At 44.1% G+C, this 18,190-nt stretch overlaps 1 protein-coding gene across 1 annotated transcript in view; it reads right to left on the bottom strand.

The window, feature by feature from the left end:
* Positions 1 to 11,015, bottom strand: part of CALB1 (calbindin 1) — a 90,369-nt gene extending 79,354 nt beyond the window's left edge. Inside the window, exons 1-3 of the mRNA XM_073550520.1 lie at positions 10,886 to 11,015; positions 10,576 to 10,652; positions 4,185 to 4,259 (exon numbers count right to left, since the gene is read on the bottom strand). Of these exons, the coding sequence (XP_073406621.1) occupies positions 4,185 to 4,259; positions 10,576 to 10,652; positions 10,886 to 10,964 (231 nt within the window). The 5' untranslated portion in view covers positions 10,965 to 11,015. The remainder of the gene's footprint in view (positions 1 to 4,184; positions 4,260 to 10,575; positions 10,653 to 10,885) is intronic.
* Positions 11,016 to 18,190: the final 7,175 nt, after the last annotated feature.

The raw sequence follows: 18,190 nt of genomic DNA, 5'->3' as shown, positions 1-18,190 counted from the left end.
GTGTGATGCTGTGTTTTTGCACAGATGCGGGACCAAGTGATATATTGCTGTACTGTAGTGGTGATATATTCATGTACTGATGGTGTTCTGGTGATGTAATTATGCACTGATGGGGGTTCTAGTGATGTATTAATGTATTGCTGCTGTTTCCGGTGATGTATTTCTAAACAGATGAGGGTTGTGAAGCTGTGTTTCTGAACTGCTGGTGTCTCTGGTGATGTATTTCTGTACTGATGGTGATTCTGGTGATGAGTTCATGCGCAGTTATTAGTTCTGATCCTGAACACATGTAACAATCCATAACCTTCAAGATTACGTGATACATGGCTATATTAATAACGTGCTGTGCCATCTGATTAATTAAGTGTTACTGTGTTTTTATTTATGTTAAGTACATTAAAGGGGTTGTCCAATGATGAGGTGACTGCGGACTTTGAATTCTCACAGCTTGCGCACTGCAAGCTGTCAGGAATCTCTGATAGCATCGATGAGAGTGGAAGGTCACGAAACCGCAAGTTTGCGATTTGTATGCAAAGTGTCATGTGCCGACATGCGTAGCCTCACTCAATACAAGTGAATTGAGCTAGGTTGGATATGTCATATTGGAATGTTGCCAGAAGTGTGGAAATCACATACTTGCACTCACATGACTGTCACTCTTGCCGCCGCAAATGTATTGCATGAGGCCAGAAACAGTCTTTTTGGATTCTCACTGGGAACGGTCACATCGTATACTTGCGGTTATGTGCCTGGCCCTGACACCAGCGAATTATCACTATGATAATTCAGAAGTTTGCAGTCACTTAGAGCTTTTCTTCCTGCCTCCCTTAATGAAGCAGGGACTGTAGTTTCTCACTGAACACTGAGAGAATTAGGAACAGCAGCTCGTCGGCATGTGACAGTATGTGTGCAAATTGCATATGGATGGTCACATGATGATTACGCAAACCGATTGAGCGGGAAAAGGAGGGAGGGGGACAACAAACTGAATCCTTGACCGTGGTACCGGAAAACCTAGATCCGCCTTTGACCTGATGAACATGACCACTGTAGCCAGTTACAGGCTTTGGTGGTGTACGACTCAAGTGATTGGCTGCAGTGGTCACGTGTGGATGGCATGTCATTGGTTAAAGAAATATGGAACTGGAGCAGCAAAGGGAGCACCAGAACAGTGACATTGAAATGTTGTATTATCAAACATGAATGAACTGCTTCTTTCATTATTTTATCATATTTATCCCCCCGGTACCATTTTTTCTATGGAAAATCCTTGTAAGACTATTTCTAAATGTATCCATAGGACTCTAAATAACATGTACAATTCCAGAGAAGGGAAGTGTCTGTCATTGGGTTCTGGGTAGAATTAGTGCTTGCTATGTAGTCTGGCTGATAATTGCCATTTCCAGCCATATACATAGCTGTTATCCAGTGCTATGTTATTATTTCACTGCATCCAGTTATTACAAGCCCCTCACTATATACTGTAATGGATTTCTGAGCTGCACAGTGAACTTCCAGTCTTATTTCTTTATGATCGTTGCTGTTATCATTGCACCGAAAGTTGTTGTTTGATACATATTTTAGCAATACCTCATCCTTTGATTTTTACCCACTTGATCTTCCCTCGGCAGCGCTCGGCATTCAGTTCCACACCTATGACTTTCTGTGAATCATCACATACAAAACAGACAAATAGACCCTTGAGGAGATTGATTAACATCAAAGTCAACTAATAATGGGGCTATCTTCTGCTGGACCTGACGTCCCCTATTGTATTTGTTGCCCACTAATGTATCAGAACCTTTACCCATTGGAGGATTCTCCTCATCTACTTTGGTGCGCCAGTCCGGTCCTGTACATTAATTAACAAATCTACAGAATGGTTCAGAATCTGTATATTAGATCTGAAGTATCTTACTTTTCATGTCCCTTTTCTGTGTGCAATGTTTGTAGCCTATTTCCTATTGTGATATGGAAGCCATGAGTAGATAAGGTAACTGCAGGTGACAAATCCTATTATGTGCCTCAATTTAGTGCTATGAGGTCATGTGAATATCTATATGGCCTGGTTAGCACGTGCCTAACAGCTTCATCCACTTCACCTATGTTGAAGTACAGTATACCTATCATTTTAAATTACTTTTACCATGTTATAGTGAAATGTGAGAAGTTTTGATCGGTCGGGGTCAGGGTGTCAAAGACCCTGACAATCTCTAAAATGGAGAAAGAGAACAACTCAGCTGAGTCCCCTCATTTACCTTTAGCCTTATAATGGATCCATGCAAATCATCTCTCCGAATAGAGTTGAATAGTGCTGATCACAAATGAAGCGGCATAACACTCTGCTTCAGCCCTTCTGCCTTTATGTTTTAGTGATTTGTGGGAGTCATATCTACACCTGGACCTGGACCTGTTAGGTATGCTTCTGTCATTAGGCGCTGGTGTGTTCATTCTGTGGGCAGCACTGGTGATGGAGGAGACATCATGGCCAATACCACTAGGCTGGGCAGGCTTCGTCTAGTCAGAGATTGTGTGTGGCTGAGTCCAGTGGTGCCACTCAGTAAGGCAGAATAGGTGTGTGCTGTCCAGCCATTCAGCAGGAGTAACTGGCTCCCTGTTGTGGCCAATGGAGCAATACCACACCCTACTTAAACTCCCAGATACTGCTGAGAGTTGCCAGTTTTTAGTATATACTGACACTGGTTAATTCTCCCGTTGCCCTGATACCTGTCCTTGGTTGCTTGATTAGCATTGCTAACATTGAACTGAATGTTCCTGCCTGACCATTCTGTCTCTGATCTGTCCTCCTTTTTTTTTTACCTTGGCTACCTCCCTGACCTCGTCCCTATCAAATTTTGTCTTGTATCCTCCCTTCCTGGTTTACACCTTCCTCTGCCAGGTCATTTTAAGCGACTGGCAGCTATTCCGTTGACACAACCCAGGAGACCCTATTGTAAGTCAAAATCCTTATATAGGGGTTAAGGGTTGAAGGTTCAGATTCCTGTGGGACTTGGTAAGTGGATTGGCTTTCACAAACTTTGTGGAGGCCCTATCAAAAGCTGCCAGGTTTACAGGTTCAGTGCACCCTTACATTGGGAGTCTTAAAGTCCAGACCCCTACTTATCAAAACTTATAACAAATTATTAAAATCAATAGGTACGCTTTAACAAACCTTATCCAGAAATTCTATGAAGCATATGGATGTTATAAAAATAAAAGCCATAGTGGAAAGAAGTAGAGGATTCAATGCCACCATGGAGGACTTAAGTGCTGGAGCACTCATTGAGATCAAGTTTACATGGTTGTACATCTGCTTTAATGCTCTCCATTAAATTCTACATTTTTCCTGCTGCAGTACCATACAAAAGCATATTCTATACCCTGAGGTCATGGTTTTGCCTAAATACACCATTGAAATTGATAAAAGACATAGTAGTTGTATGGGCATGTACAGCGCTGCTGACTCTACGGGCATGTACAGAGCTGCTGACTCTACGGGCATGTACAGCGTTGCTGAACTGTCCATGGCACTCTTGGCCAACTATAGGGCCAGTACATGCAACTTCCTTAGACTCCGTGATGTGAGTATTCCAGGCAGAGATTCCCCCGAGAGTACATTCTGGAAGTGGACTACTTTGTCTTGCAATACAGAAAACTGCTCATTAATTCAATCTGAAGTAAGGATTGGGGCTTTTCACTTGGTCATGGCTTCACAGGATTCACTATTATATTAGGAGAGGAAGAGGGGCAATTGTAAGAATTTCTTATTGAGCCCTTCTTTCTCAGTATATGATATTTCCAATGATTTGCTTAATGCGTTACCTCTGCATTTCTGTTAATGGAGAACAAAAATGAAATTAAAATTCTCTATCCTAAGGATTACTGTAAAGCATAAGATTGTTTGACTTAGGACCCCCATCCAGTGTCACATTTCCCTGCTTTGCGGTATTTCTGCTTTCCATTGGAAGAAGCACAAAAGCTTTAGCTTTGAGAACTTACTGAAGACATAATAATGAATAAACCTGATTTATACTACTGCCTGCTCATTTTCTTTGCGCACTGTTCATTTTCTTCATGACTTTATTACTAATGGATGAACAGTCACTCATTTATACCATACAGTTCTTCCTGCACATTTACAGCTGCTTAGCCCATGGTGTATGTGGAAAAAATGGAGAACTTACCTCTACTATGCCGATCTTCCCATCACTTTTCTGCCCATACTGCTCCACAAAAGCTTTCATTTCATCTGATAATTCCTATAAAACAAAAAAATATTGTGAATTCAATGAAATAGAAGTCAACTGCGCTGATATAGTAGAGGATCTCTGATGTTAGTGTGCAATAAATGTAGTTTCTAAATCACTAGTCATGCCAAGTCAACAAGAGTACGCCATGAAATCCTCAGTCTGCCCCAGAAGAACCATTTCCCAAAGAATATTTATACAAATTATTTACTGTATAAATTCTTTTTTCTGCCCATATTAATGAGTACTATGTTATCTGTTAGGGAGTTCTTTACTTTAACTGTCAGTTGGTTTTGGGGCATTTACTTTAGATTTACTTGGGCTTCTAACAGATGTTCTTGATGCCCCACTAGTAATGGGCGAGTATACTCGTTGCTCGGGTTTTCCCGGGCATGCTCAGTTGACCTCCGAGTATTTTGGCGTGCTCGGAGATTTAGTTTTCGTCTCCTCAGCTGCATGATTTGCTGCTGCTGGACAGGCTGAATACATGTGGCGGTTGCCTGTTTGTTAGGGAATCCCCACATGTATTCAGGCTGTCCAGCAGCCGCAAATCATGCAGCTGAGGTGACGAAAACTAAACCTCCGAGCACGCCAAAATACTCGGAGGACACCCGGGTATGCTCGGGAAAACCCGAGCAACAACTATACTCACTCATCACTATACCCCACCATTACCACATCCCAGCTCTGAACCTCTGCGCCCACCACTCTGCTCTCCTCTGCTAGAGGCATATGTGCCCAAGATCCAGATTGGCACCACTGTCGTCCTATTAGTTCCTACACCAGTTTGTCACACGCACATGCATGCTGACTAACGGATTCTAGGCACAAATGCCTAGCTGTCACAAGCTTATTGAGAACCATTGCTAGACTTCTTAAGGTTCCTACTTAAGGTATACTTTGCTGAGGTGATCAACTATTTCAGTATACCTTAGTTTTGACCTCATCCTTCTTTCTTCTGCCACTCCAGACTTTGTGCCTATATACAAAAACTTCCCAAACCTGACATCTGTCTGTCCAACTAGTAGTTCAAAATGCTACAAGGGGACCATGAAATAGTCTGTTGTGTGCACCCATTTTTCTGCTAGAGACTGATGGTGGAACTGTGCTGAGGATTCCCTGTGATGGGGAGTTCAAATCCTTAAACTTTTTGGCTTAGACCTGCATCAATTTGAAGCAACCCAGTGAGACCACAATATATCTTGCTTTGTATCAGAGATAACCTTATTTAAAGGGAACCTGACATCTAAATCATGCTACTCAAACTGTGGCCAGCATGAAACAGAGCCTGACTGCACCATTGCAGCCTGGTGTATTTATCTCTGAAATACTACAGCATCTCCGAGAACATATAGGCAAAGGATCCAGTCAAGGACCATAGCCGGAGACTTGTCTGGCTCCACCTTCTCCCAGCACTGATCCAGGTGATTGCTAGGTCTATTCCATACAGAGAGATCAGTCAATCACCTGTCAATAGGGTGTCACTGCCAGTGTCATACTGATTGACAGTCGGCTCCCTGCTGCCTAGCTGTGGGGAGCCAGTTGTTAATCAGCATGACATCGGCAGTGATGCCCCGTTAACAGAGAAGACCGGAAGAGGAACAGCTGCTCTGTTGACTTAAGGCCAAATTAAGCAACAGAATAGCCAGCGGGAGCTGTTTGTGACTGATCTGAGTTGGAAGGTATAGTCACTGGGCAGAACAGGCAGATAGTTAGCAACTACCTGCCTGTAAGTTCTTAGTCCTATAGGAAAAATAAGCAAAGTCCTGCCTGTTACTCAGTTCTTAAGTTTACGATTATTTATTCTCTATAGATGATCAACTCTCCTGAAATTCGATTCTTACAGTTTAACCTAATTTAAGTGGGAGATTGTGCTCCAGGTTTCCGATAGTTGCTACAGCTATGTAGATTCCTGCAGTCACATGGGGCATGAGACCATCAATGATATGTGCTGTGCCCAACATAGTCAAATGGGATGCTATGAACATCATTAACAAGCATCGTGACCAATGTGACTGTTAGGGTCTTGTCAGTCGCGGCAGTGCCTCTCGAAAACCCAGAGCGAAGGACCATAGAAGAAGGACGAGGAGTCCATTGGAAAAATAAATACGAGTAGTAGTGGCAGACCTTTTTAACGCTTTCCCAGCTCTTAGAATATGACAAAATGGCAGCCAGCAATTGTGCAAGTCAAATCCCTCAAAATTTGGATTTGCACAAGTCAAAATTTTGTGGGAGATTTCTAGGTAATTTGATTTGTTTAGAATTGATTCACTTATCTTTACTAGTTACCCTTATTATACAGCTTGAAATGTGTCAGCGGTGAAGCTGTTTTATTCTATTCTTGTATCTTTCAAAATAAAGCCAGAATGGTTTTACTCAGATCCTGGACACATGACCGGGATAATAGCAGGTGATGACCTCCTTTATTTCATACCTGTATTTACATGTATATTATAATTTTTAACTGAAGTCAAGTATATAATGGCATCGGCTATCAAGCTTAATATTGGGGTTGTGATCTTTACGGAGCATTTTCAGTCCGCCTCTGGGCAGTCCATTTTTAGACTGGTTTAGAAAAGTATTGCAGGATTGTGACTGTATTTTGGGTTTTTCAATTTATAAGAGAAATTGCCAAGAAACTTTCAATGCAGCAAACTTTCCTTCTACAAGGTCATAAAATTGTCAAAGCCAAACCATGAAGATAAAATAATAGTAATTCATGGATAGGCGAGAGCTCAAGATTCCCTCCTGTAGCGGCCAAAGGTCTGAAGGAATTCTAAGTGTAGGAACAATTGTATGAGACATGTAGAGAGCAGAAGATATCAAAATGAGATGGATAGTCATGTGGGTTCTCATAAGATGATGGAAACGAGCCACAGTTCTTCCTTGTATTCTGTATTTTTGCACTGCCGATTTAACATTCATTTCGTTGTGGATTATTTGTTATGAGATGCTAGATTCAGTATATTCAGTTATTGCATAAACATCTCATTAATTTCCAATTAGGACACCGGTTATAGTTACCAGATAATGTGTGAAATTGTTTTGTGGTCATTGTATTGGACTCTTATCTAAATGCTGAATGACAGTTTACGATGAATATGTGATGATGGATGCAGCAGTGGAAAAATGAGGAATGGGGTCAAAGGTAGGAAAAAAATGAGAAAAAACATAGTATAGAGATGAAAGGAGAAATTACAGGGAAGGAATGGCAAGATAAAAAAGAAGGATGAACATAGAGAACTAGAATGGATGAATGTAGAGTGGTGAATGAAGAAGGAATGGGAAACATAATGAAGGAAAGGCGTGGAGAGGAAGCACCAACTGGAAAAACAGACGGCAAATGGAGAACAGGATACAATTAAAAGACAGAAGTAGAAAGCAGAGTGGAAATGGGACAGGACATAGGAAATAAAAAATTGGAAAATACATTAACGAGGAGGTTAAAGAAGGAAGGTTGGGAGAAGAAAGGGGATGGAGATAACATAGTAAAGAGGATTGATGGGAGTGGAAGGAAAAGGAGAGGAGAGACGGTAAAGAAATGAAGAGATAATAGAAGGAAAGTAGAGATAAGGAAAAGGAGAGCAGTGGGAATCATAAGGGAGATACCTGTGGGAAACGAAAGGGAGAGAAGAAAAGAGATGGGCTGGAAGACAGAGGGATGCATAGGGAAAGGGGAATAAATCGAAGGAAGGACAAATAAGAGGAAGGTAGGGTGGAGATGAGACTACAATATGGCTAAGAGAGTGGAGAGTATAGTATGTAAGGGAAAGAAGAAGGATAAATGAGAAGATGAAAAAGAAAAGAAGAGATGGAAAATAAAAAATGAAAGACAAGACAGAGGAATCGAAAACTGGAAGAGGAATATATTGAGTAGAATGGGGTAGGAAAGAAATGGGGAAGGGAAAAGTAAAAGACTGGAAGGAAATAGTACAAGAAGAAAACAGGATAGTGTGATAAAATAAGAAAGACTTCTTGATGAATAGATTATTTGATCCTCATCAAAGACGAACAGGTAAAGAAAGAACAAGTGAGAGGATCAGGAGATTAGAAAGGTTAATGACCAGAAATAGACCACTGAATTATACTCCTAAAGAAAAAAGGCTCCCAATTCCTTTTTACTAGTCAGCTTTAAATAAAGTTAATCTACAATGGATCCCCAACAAGTGAAGAAATAAGCAAAAACATGCTAATAAGGAAGCCTAAAGAATAAAGACTGAACACCCTGAAAACCAAGGTCAACCATCTACATATCTGGTACTTGGATATGTGTGATCTATATGTATCAGTGAAGCGCAATCCTAGAATCTAAATTTAAGGTCCTCGACGTTCAAAATCCTTCACGTGACCTACACAAAATGATTTTGCAGAAGTTTGAGGACTTTCCTTACAAATATTCCTTTTAATATTTGGTGGAACTCCCAGGAGAAGAGATAGAAAACGAGAAACATGACAATGTTAATATATGTCCGTTATTTCTAAATGTTGTATTACATGGGTTATAAGTAAATCATGTCTACTGAAACACAGTAATTGAGAATTTCTAGTTTTATTATTACTATATGCTACTGTGGAGCCTCCCATGCCCTTCTAAGTGATAATCTCATTGACACTGCAGCAGACAGGAGGAATTTTGTATTTATACATAAGTATACAGAGGGCTCAACTGGCAGAGGACACCTGCGATTCTGTATGAAGGCACGCCAACCTGTAGAACAACGCAAGAACTAAATATTGTCTTCCCCCAGCAGCAAGTCCCAAGATCACATAATGATAAAGGAAAGAATGGAGAATGTTTTCACGACAGATTTCAACTTCTATCAAATAAAAGGCTCTGGAAACAAACACTGCCTGATAAAATGTTACATTTTCTATCATTTATAACATCTCTCTCTCTTTCAGAACTTATCCACATCTATCTATCTATCTATCTATCTATCTATCTATCTATCTATCTCTCTGTCTATCTATCCCCTATCTATCTATCTATCTATCTATCTATCTATCTATCCTCTATCTATCTATCTATCTATCCCATATCTATCTATCTATCTATCTATCTATCTATCTATCTATCTATCTATCTATCTATCCTCTATCTATCCCATATCTATCTATCTATCTATCTATCTATCCCCTACCTATTTATCCCATATCTATCTATCTATCTATCTATCTATCTATCTATCTATCTATCTATCTATCTATCTATCTATCCCATATCTATCTATCTCATTTACCTATCTATCTATTATCTATGTTATCTATCTATATTATCTATCTACTATCTATATTATTTATCTATATTATCTATCTATCATCTATCTACCGTATATTAACCATCTATCAATCTAAAATGCAGGCAGCAGTACGATTACAATGTGCAAACAAGTGGGAGTACTTTATTGACACATCTAATTGGTGCTCATTGCTTTCCACCCAATATTCAATACTAGTTTTCTTCTATGTATCTAGTTCTATATCACATATCTTTCTTTCTTTTTTTCTTTTTCTTTCTTTCTTTCTTTCTTTTTTTTCTCTTTCTTTCTTTCTTTCTTTTTCTATCTATCTATCTATCTATCTATCTATCTATCTATCTATCTATCTATCTATCTATCTATCTATATCAGTTAACAACATATAATGTAATTAATTTAATAATAATGACTAAATCTGCTTAAACCTACAAAGTGAATCAAAACAATTATCCCAAGCGAAATAAAATAAGGTTAATAAAATATATTGTTAATAAGAGCTACCGTAATTATCCTAATACGTTAATGTAACATTGCATCTCGCCCATAGACACCTGGGTGACATCGGGGCACAGAGCGGTCCTGACAGTCCTGCCATTCTCTCTGCAGATTTACAATGCATCAAAAGCCACAGCTAAAAATACCCCATGTCACAGGGATCAGGCTCCGGAGCCGTCCTCCTCCTAATAGTATCTGTGTCTACAGTCAGTAATTAAAATAAAGAAATATTATCACCAGTGAGTGTCCTTGGATGCCAACTAATAATCATTTCAGAGCAGACTCCTTTTTTTTTTTACACCAGATCATTACATTTCCAGGCTGGAGATAATAAACCTCCTGCTCCTGTGTCACCTCCACCAGCACCAGGCTCTGGAGGATGAGTCTAGTGATAAGTGATACTTTAAGTAGATCCTGCAGTTAAACTTAAATCGATTTTGCCAGTTTTGGAGGGTGACATTAGGCATCTGCTGCTCCTGCCATCTCTGTGTGCTATCACACTTTATAACATTCCTGAAAGACTAATCAGAAGGAAGGATCCACATTTCAGTAATGCATGTTATGCAGACACATACCAGTCCAGCTTTCTTCCTGGCTTGCTGGAGCTCCTGAATAAAGTTCTGCAGCTCTTTCCCTTCAATGAACCCATTGCCTGCAAACAGATACCAACACACAATGAAATCCTCTCCAGTGCACTGAGAGGGATAGAAGAAAAAAAAATAACTAGATGTTATTAGTCCAGTAAGCAGAAGTCAGCCTGGAAATGACAGCAAGAAGAAGAAAAAGAGCCTTAACCTTTTCTTTGCCAGGGCACTGGATCACTCTGGCAGTGAAAGGGTTAGAAAGGCAGAGGAGGATATCATGTAAAGAGTAGAAGATATTCACCATCTTTATCATAATGATGCCAGATTTCCAGGAACTGTGTGCCTGAGATTTCCACTCCTTGGAGGTGAGTCTCTGCCATAGTGTGATGTGCTGCGGTGGGAAGCTGCTGTCCTTGGTGCTGAGAGTACAGGCTGAGGGACTGGAGTGGGAGCTGCACCCAGCAGGGTATATAAGACTGACTCCAGCAGAAGCCCCTCCTCCTACAACGCCCAAAGCCTCCCTTTATTCCACTCCTCTGACAGGTTTATGTCTACTTCACCTTTACTCTCTAGTCTCCACCTTCCCTGCCTGCCTATAGTGACACTAAAGGGAAGGTTCACCTAAAACGTTTCACAACTTCATGGAAAAAAATGAATCATATAGAATTTATAGAATTAAGCTCATTCACATTAATTGCTATGCAGTGTTGACACTTATTGGCCATCTGATCAGTGATGGTCATAATTCCAAATAAAAGAAATGGTTATTATATATATACTAGCTGAAGAGCCCGATGTTGCCTGGGCATAGTAACCAACTGTGGTTAGTTATAACAAATTATAATGATTATATTGCACATAAAAACATTTCACGTCATATATTCAACACTCCAGATTTGCAACACAAATTAACTAAACAATTACCCAAGTATTGATAGTATTTTATTTTCAACTCATTCAAGAGCCTTTTGATAAACAACATGTGTATCTGTGTATCTAACCCTATCCTGTGTGATAATGTCTGCTGAGCTGTGTACCTAATCCTCTCCTGTGTGATACTGACTGCTGAGCTGTGTACCTAATCCTCTCCTGTGTGATACTTTCTGCTCAGCCATGTATCTAATCCTATCCTGTGTGATACTGACTGCTAAGCAGTGTAGCTAATCCTATCCTGTGTGATACCGTCTGCTGAGCCGTGTATCTAACCCTATCCTGTGTGATACTAACTGCTGAGCCGTGTATCTAATCCTATCCTGTGTAATACTGACTGCAGAGCCATGTATCTAATCCTATTCTGTGTTATACTGTGTGCTGAGCTGTGTATCTAATCCTATCCTGTGTGATACTGTCTGCTGAGCTGTGTATCTAATCCTATCCTGTGTGATACTGACTGCTGAGCCGTGTATCTAATCCTATCCTGAGTGATACTGTCTGCTCAGCCGTGTATCTAATCCTATCCTGTGTGATACTGTCTGCTGAGCCGTGTATCTAACCCTATCCTGTGTGATACTGACTGCTGAGCCGTGTACCTAATCCTCTCCTGTGTGATACTGACTGCTGAGCCGTGTGTCTAATCCTCTCCTGTGTGATACTGACTGCTGAGCTGTGTATCTATTCCTATCCTGTGTGATACTGACTGCTGAGCCGTGTGTCTAATCCTCTCCTGTGTGATACTGACTGCTGAGCCGTGTATCTAATCCTATCCTGTGTGATACTGACTGCTGAGCAGTGTATCTAATCCTATCCTGTGTGATACCGTCTGCTGAGCTGTGTATCTAATCCTATCCTGTGTGATACTGACTGATGAGCCGTGTATCTAATCCTATCCTGTGCGATACTGGGCTCCCCCTGCAGTCTGTGTCAGAGGGTGGTCTGTGTTGGTACTGTAATAAATTGTGTTATTTCCAGCTTTACAGAAGGACGATAACACCATAGAAATGATAAAAAAATAGGAAAAAATTGTTTGGTTAATTAGAACGCGCGGGGTTAAAATTTCGCCTCACAACATAGCCTACGATGCTCTCGGGGTCCAGACGTGTGATGCCAATCCCAGACATACACACATACATACATACATACATACATACATTGAGCTTTATATATTATATATATAATATACATATATACAGTATGTATATATATATATATACCCAAGCACACACGGTTATGCATGTGTGTATACATTCACACAATACACACAAGATTGAAAATATATAGAATGACAAATATATGTGTGTATCTCTATACAGCACACACACATACTCACATTATATATATATATATTATTCTATATATTGCCAGTTTACTATGTATGTGTATGTGTGTATATATATATATATACATATATATATATATATATATATATACTAGCTATGAACCCGTTCTATGCCCAGGTGGCGGGCATTTTTATTGGTATGGTCTCCCATCCTGGTATGTGCTGCCCTCTTCCTATCCTGGTGTGCATGGCACCCCTCATCCCTATCTTGGTATGCATGGTACCTTCACCCCCCCAATCCTGGTAAGCATGGCATCTTATTTCTCATCCTGGTATGCATGGTCCCCTCATCCCCCCTATCCTCGTATGCATGGTCCTCTCACCTCCCAATCCTGGTATCCATGGTCCCCTCACCCCCAATCCTAATATGCATGGTCCCCTCACCCCCCTTTCGTGGTATGCATGGTCCTCTCACCCCCCTATCCTGGTATGCATGGTCCTCTCACCCCCCTATCCTGGTATGCATGGTCCTGTCACCCCCCTATCCTGGTATGCATGATCCTTTCACCCCCCAATCCTGGTATGCATGGTCCCCTCACCCCCCTTTTCATGGTATGCATGGTCCCCTCACCCCCTTTCGTGGTATGCATAGTCCCCTCTCCCCCCCTATCTTGGTATGCATGGCTCTCTCACCCCCCTATCCTGGTATGCATGGTCCTCTCACCCCCCCTATCCTGGAATGCATGATCCTCTCACCCCTCCCTATCCTGGTATGCATGGTCCTCTCACCCCCCTAGCCTGGTATGCATGGTCCTCTCACCCCAACATCCTGGTATGCATGGTCCCCTCACCCCCCAATCCTGGTATGTATGCTACCCCTTACCCCCCCAATCCTGGTATGCATGGTCCCCTCGCCCCCCAATCCTGGTATACGTGGTCCCCTCACCCCCTTTTCATGGTATGCATGGTCCCCTCACTCCCCTTTCGTGGTATGCGTGGTCCCCTCACCCCTCCCTATCCTGGTATGCATGGTTCTCTCACCCCCCCTATCCTGGTATGCATGGTCCTCTCACCCCCCTATCCTGGTATGCATTGTCCCCTCACCCCCCAATCCTGGTATGCATGCTAACCCTTACCTCCCAATCCTGGTATGCATGGTCCCCTCACCCTCCTTTCGTGGTATGCATGGTCCCCTCACCCCCAATCCTGGTATGCATGGTCCCCTCACCCGCCTTTTGTGGTATGCGTGGTCTCCTCACCCCCCTTTCGTGGTATGCATTGTCCCCTCACCCCCCTTTCATGGTATGCATGGTCCCCTCACCCCCCAATCCTGGTATGCATGGTCCCCTCACCCTCCTTTCGTGGTATCCATGGTCCCCTCACCCCCCTTTCGTGGTATGCATGGCCCTCTCACCCCCCTATCCTGGTATGCATGGTCCTCTCACCCCCCATCCTGGTATGCATGGTCCCCTCACCCCTCCCTATCCTGGTATGCATGGTCCTCTCACCCCCCCTATCCTGGTATGCATGGTCCTCTCACCCCCCTATCCTGGTATGCATTGTCCCCTCACCCCCCAATCCTGGTATGCATGCTAACCCTTACCTCCCAATCCTGGTATGCATGGTCCCCTCGCCCCCAATCCTGGTATAAATGGTCCCCTCACCCCCCTTTTCGTGGTATGCATGGTCCCCTCACCCCCCTCTCGTGGTATGCGTGGTCCCTTCACCCTCCTTTCGTGGTATGCTTGGTCCCCTCACCCCCCTTTCGTGGTATGCATGGTCCCCTCACCCCCCTTTCGTGGTATGCATGGTCCCCTCACCCCCCTTATCCTGATATGCATGGTCCCCATGCCCCCCAATCCTGGTATGCATGGTCCCCTCTCCCTCCTTTCGTGGTATGCATGGTCCCCTCACCCCCCTTTCGTGGTATGCATGGTCCCCTCACCCCCCAATCCTGGTATGCATGGTCCCCTCACCCCCCTTTCATTGCATGCATGGTCCCCTCACCCCCCCTTTCGTGGTATGCATGGTCCCCTCACCCCCCTTTCGTGGTATGCATGGTCCCCTCATCCCCCTATCCTGGTATGCATGGTCCCCTTGTGGTCTTTGCAGGTACGCAGGATGCAGTGACGAGTCGCGAGACAATTTGGTGCTTTCTAAAATAACGTTTATAAGACTAGAGGGAACTTTCCTCAGTCTCGGCCTGATCGCCAACAGGGGTAACATGGGTTGCCCGCGCAGGGGCTATAGACAAGCAAACACAAGTAGGTAGAACACGACTACTTCCGGCAATAGCCAGTCACTATAGGGCCGCGGTATGGCCGACTACGGGTCCTTAATTGTAAAGTCAACTTAGCTGTCCAGACGTCCCTCGCCGTTCGGGTTGGTGGTCTTTCGGCGTAGTAGTTGCTGGGCCCAGCTGCTGAGGCGTTGACAGAGTCTTCGCGCCCACCGCCGCGCTGGTGACACTGGAGCCCCACAGGCCCCGGCAGAGTCCTTGGACGGGTGGGCCGCAGGCCCCGGCCTGGGGCAAGCGGTAGCGATGGGTGGTGGCGAATGACAGGTCACCTGTGCAGCTAGTGGCTGCGACGGGGAGTCCGCGGTCAGCAGAGGCCCGGCCCCTGCTGCGGACCGGAGCGGGACAGTAGTGGCCGCCGACGGCACGGTACTTGCAGCGGCCACGGGCGAGAGTGGGGCGGCGGCGGGTGGCAGGGAACCCGCAGGCTGAGGGGAGATGGCCGCGGGTGACCACGGGTAGGCTACAGCCGCGGGCTGAGAAGAGGCGGCAGCGGCTGCGGGTTGAACTGAGGCCGCAGTGGCAGCGGGTTGGAGCGGGGCAGCAAGTCTCGGCCGGTCACCTTGGCACCGTCCCTCTGGAATCCTCGGTGAGTGTCCTCTCTGGCACTGGTGGGTCGCTCTAGCTTCCAGTCGCTCCCACGCTCTCCTGCAGTCTCTGTCCCGGTCTGCTGACTCATCGTCCGGGGAATTCCCCGCCTCCTTTATACTAGTCCCTCCCCCAGCCCATTTGTCTGTCAGAGCGGTCCATCCCCGAATTCTGTTCCCCGGGGACAGTTTCCCCCGGAACCCAGATGACGGCTCCCTTGGTTCCGGTCCGGACACTCGACGGGGGCCGTTCCTCCCACACCCTCACCCCCCAATCCTGGTATGCATGGTCCCCTCACCCTCCTTTCGTGGTATGCGTGGTCCCCTCACCTTCCTTTCATGGTATGCGTGGTCCCCTCACCCCTTATCCTGGTATGCATGGTCCCCTCACCCACCCTTATCCTGAATATGTATGGTCCCCCTCACCCCTATTAAACTACACACATACAAAAAAAATAAATAAATACTCACCCTTCTTCCCTGTGCTCCAGCACTGCCTGCCACGTTCTACTGGAGGCCGGGGAAGGAGTCTGGCGCCGGAGTACGCGCATGCCCATAGTGCTGTCTGGCGCCATATTGCTGAAGATACACTGCAAATGTGTCTTCAGTAAAATGGCGCCGGATCGCGCTATGCGCATGCGCGATTCTGGCCGCACTCCTGCCCCGGTCTCCGGCCGAAAAGAAGCACTGCGGCAACGCTCCTCCTGGTCAGGTAAGTATGGCGCCGGACATAGCGGTATGCAGTGTGTATGCGTACTGCCATCTCCGACGCCATACACACTCCTCACCGCGCTGCCTCATTCTGTCTGGAGCCAGACTGCGCAGGCACGTTGCGCTTGCGCAGTCTATAAAGGCTTCGAACAGAGTGACGCTTAGCCGGTTATATTATAGATAGATATATATATATATAATATATATATATATAAATAAACAGACAATATTCATATATCAGTCTATATATTTCCAGTCTTGTGTGTATAGTGTGTAACTGTGTATATATACACACATGCACGCTCAGTTAACAGGAAATATATGGAATGATATACAGAAAAAGATACAGCCTTACCAACACCAGATCAGATTGCCAATGCAATGCAGCAGACCCCCATGATAAAGGCTGGGGCAGGGCAGGTGCAAAATACTTGGTGTTGGTGAGGCTGTATCTTTTTCTGTGATGCTTTTTGAAATTTTGTTAGATGTCAGCCATTTTTTATTTTAGTGCTGACCATAAGAGCTTACACTCTACAGGAGAGAGGACCCTGCTGACCATAAGAGCTTACACTCTACAGTAGGGAGAGAACCCTGCTGAGCACAAGAGCTTACACTCTACAGGTAAGAGAGAGAGACGACCGTGCTGACTATAAAAGCTTATACTCTACAGGAGAGAGAGAGAGAACCCTGCTGACCATAAGAGTTTACAGTGTACAGGAGAGAGAGAGGATCCTGCTGACCACAAGAGCTTACACTTTACAGGAGAGAGAGGACCCTTCTAACCATAAGATCTTACACTCTACAGGAGAGAGAGAGAACCCTGCTGTCCATAACAGCTTACACTTTACAGGAGAGAGTGGACCCTGCCGACCATAAGAGCTTACAATCTACAGGAGAGAGAGAGGATCCTGCTGAGCATAAGCTCTTACACTCTACAGGAGAGAGAGGACCCTGCTGACCTTAAGAGCTTACACTTTACATGAGAGAGTGAGGACCCTGCAGAGCATAAGCGCTTACATTCTACAGGAGAGAGAGGACCCTGCTGACAATAAGCGCTTACACTCTACATGAGAGAGGACCCTGCTGAGCATAAGAGCTTACACTCTACAGGAGAGAGAGGACCCTATTGACTATAAGAGCTTACACTCTACAGAAGTGAGATTTACCCAGTAACTCTGGAGATGGAAAGTGACTCTGCCATACAAACTGTACTTTACTGGGAACCGCTGATCACTGATGTCCCAGGCATTGACCACCACTGTGCAGGGTATAATAATCATAGATGTCATACCTGCAGGGTATTCTAGGGGGGCCCACATGGCAATGCAAATAGCCCGCTCTCTGATGCTTCAGCAGTGTGGGAAATGGTGCCGGGCAAGTTTTTGTTTTGCGAACTGCGCATCAAATCTCTAAGTGTTCAAATTGGCATAAAACCGAGAATTCCAGGAAATTTGACTTGAGCTCAATTTTCCCCTGATCGATCCTCTCCTCTCTAGTCCTAATACCTTAGAGTAGTAAATCCTCTTGACAGTTTCCCTTTATTGTAAATGAAACCCCAAAAATGTAGCCCTATCACCAAATGCCTCCCCCTGGTAAAAAGAACAATATCAAACATAAAGCTACGATACATAGAGTATATATTGTATATACAGTATGTCTACAGTGAATGCTGGCAGTGCACCGACGCTTGCAGTAAAATACACAGTGCTGGAAAAACCTGTTCTTCAACATGAACTTGTGAGTGCAGAGTTATGAATGAATGATCCCGTATATTGCAGGTTGGGTTACTCTTATTTT

The sequence above is a fragment of the Dendrobates tinctorius genome, unplaced genomic scaffold (genome assembly GCF_039654945.1).
Source record: "Dendrobates tinctorius isolate UK_male_01 unplaced genomic scaffold, ASM3965494v1 ptg000165l, whole genome shotgun sequence".
NCBI lineage: Eukaryota > Metazoa > Chordata > Amphibia > Anura > Dendrobatidae > Dendrobates > Dendrobates tinctorius.
The sequence above is the reverse complement of the archived record's forward strand: the minus strand, read 5'-3'. Positions and strand labels throughout refer to the sequence as shown.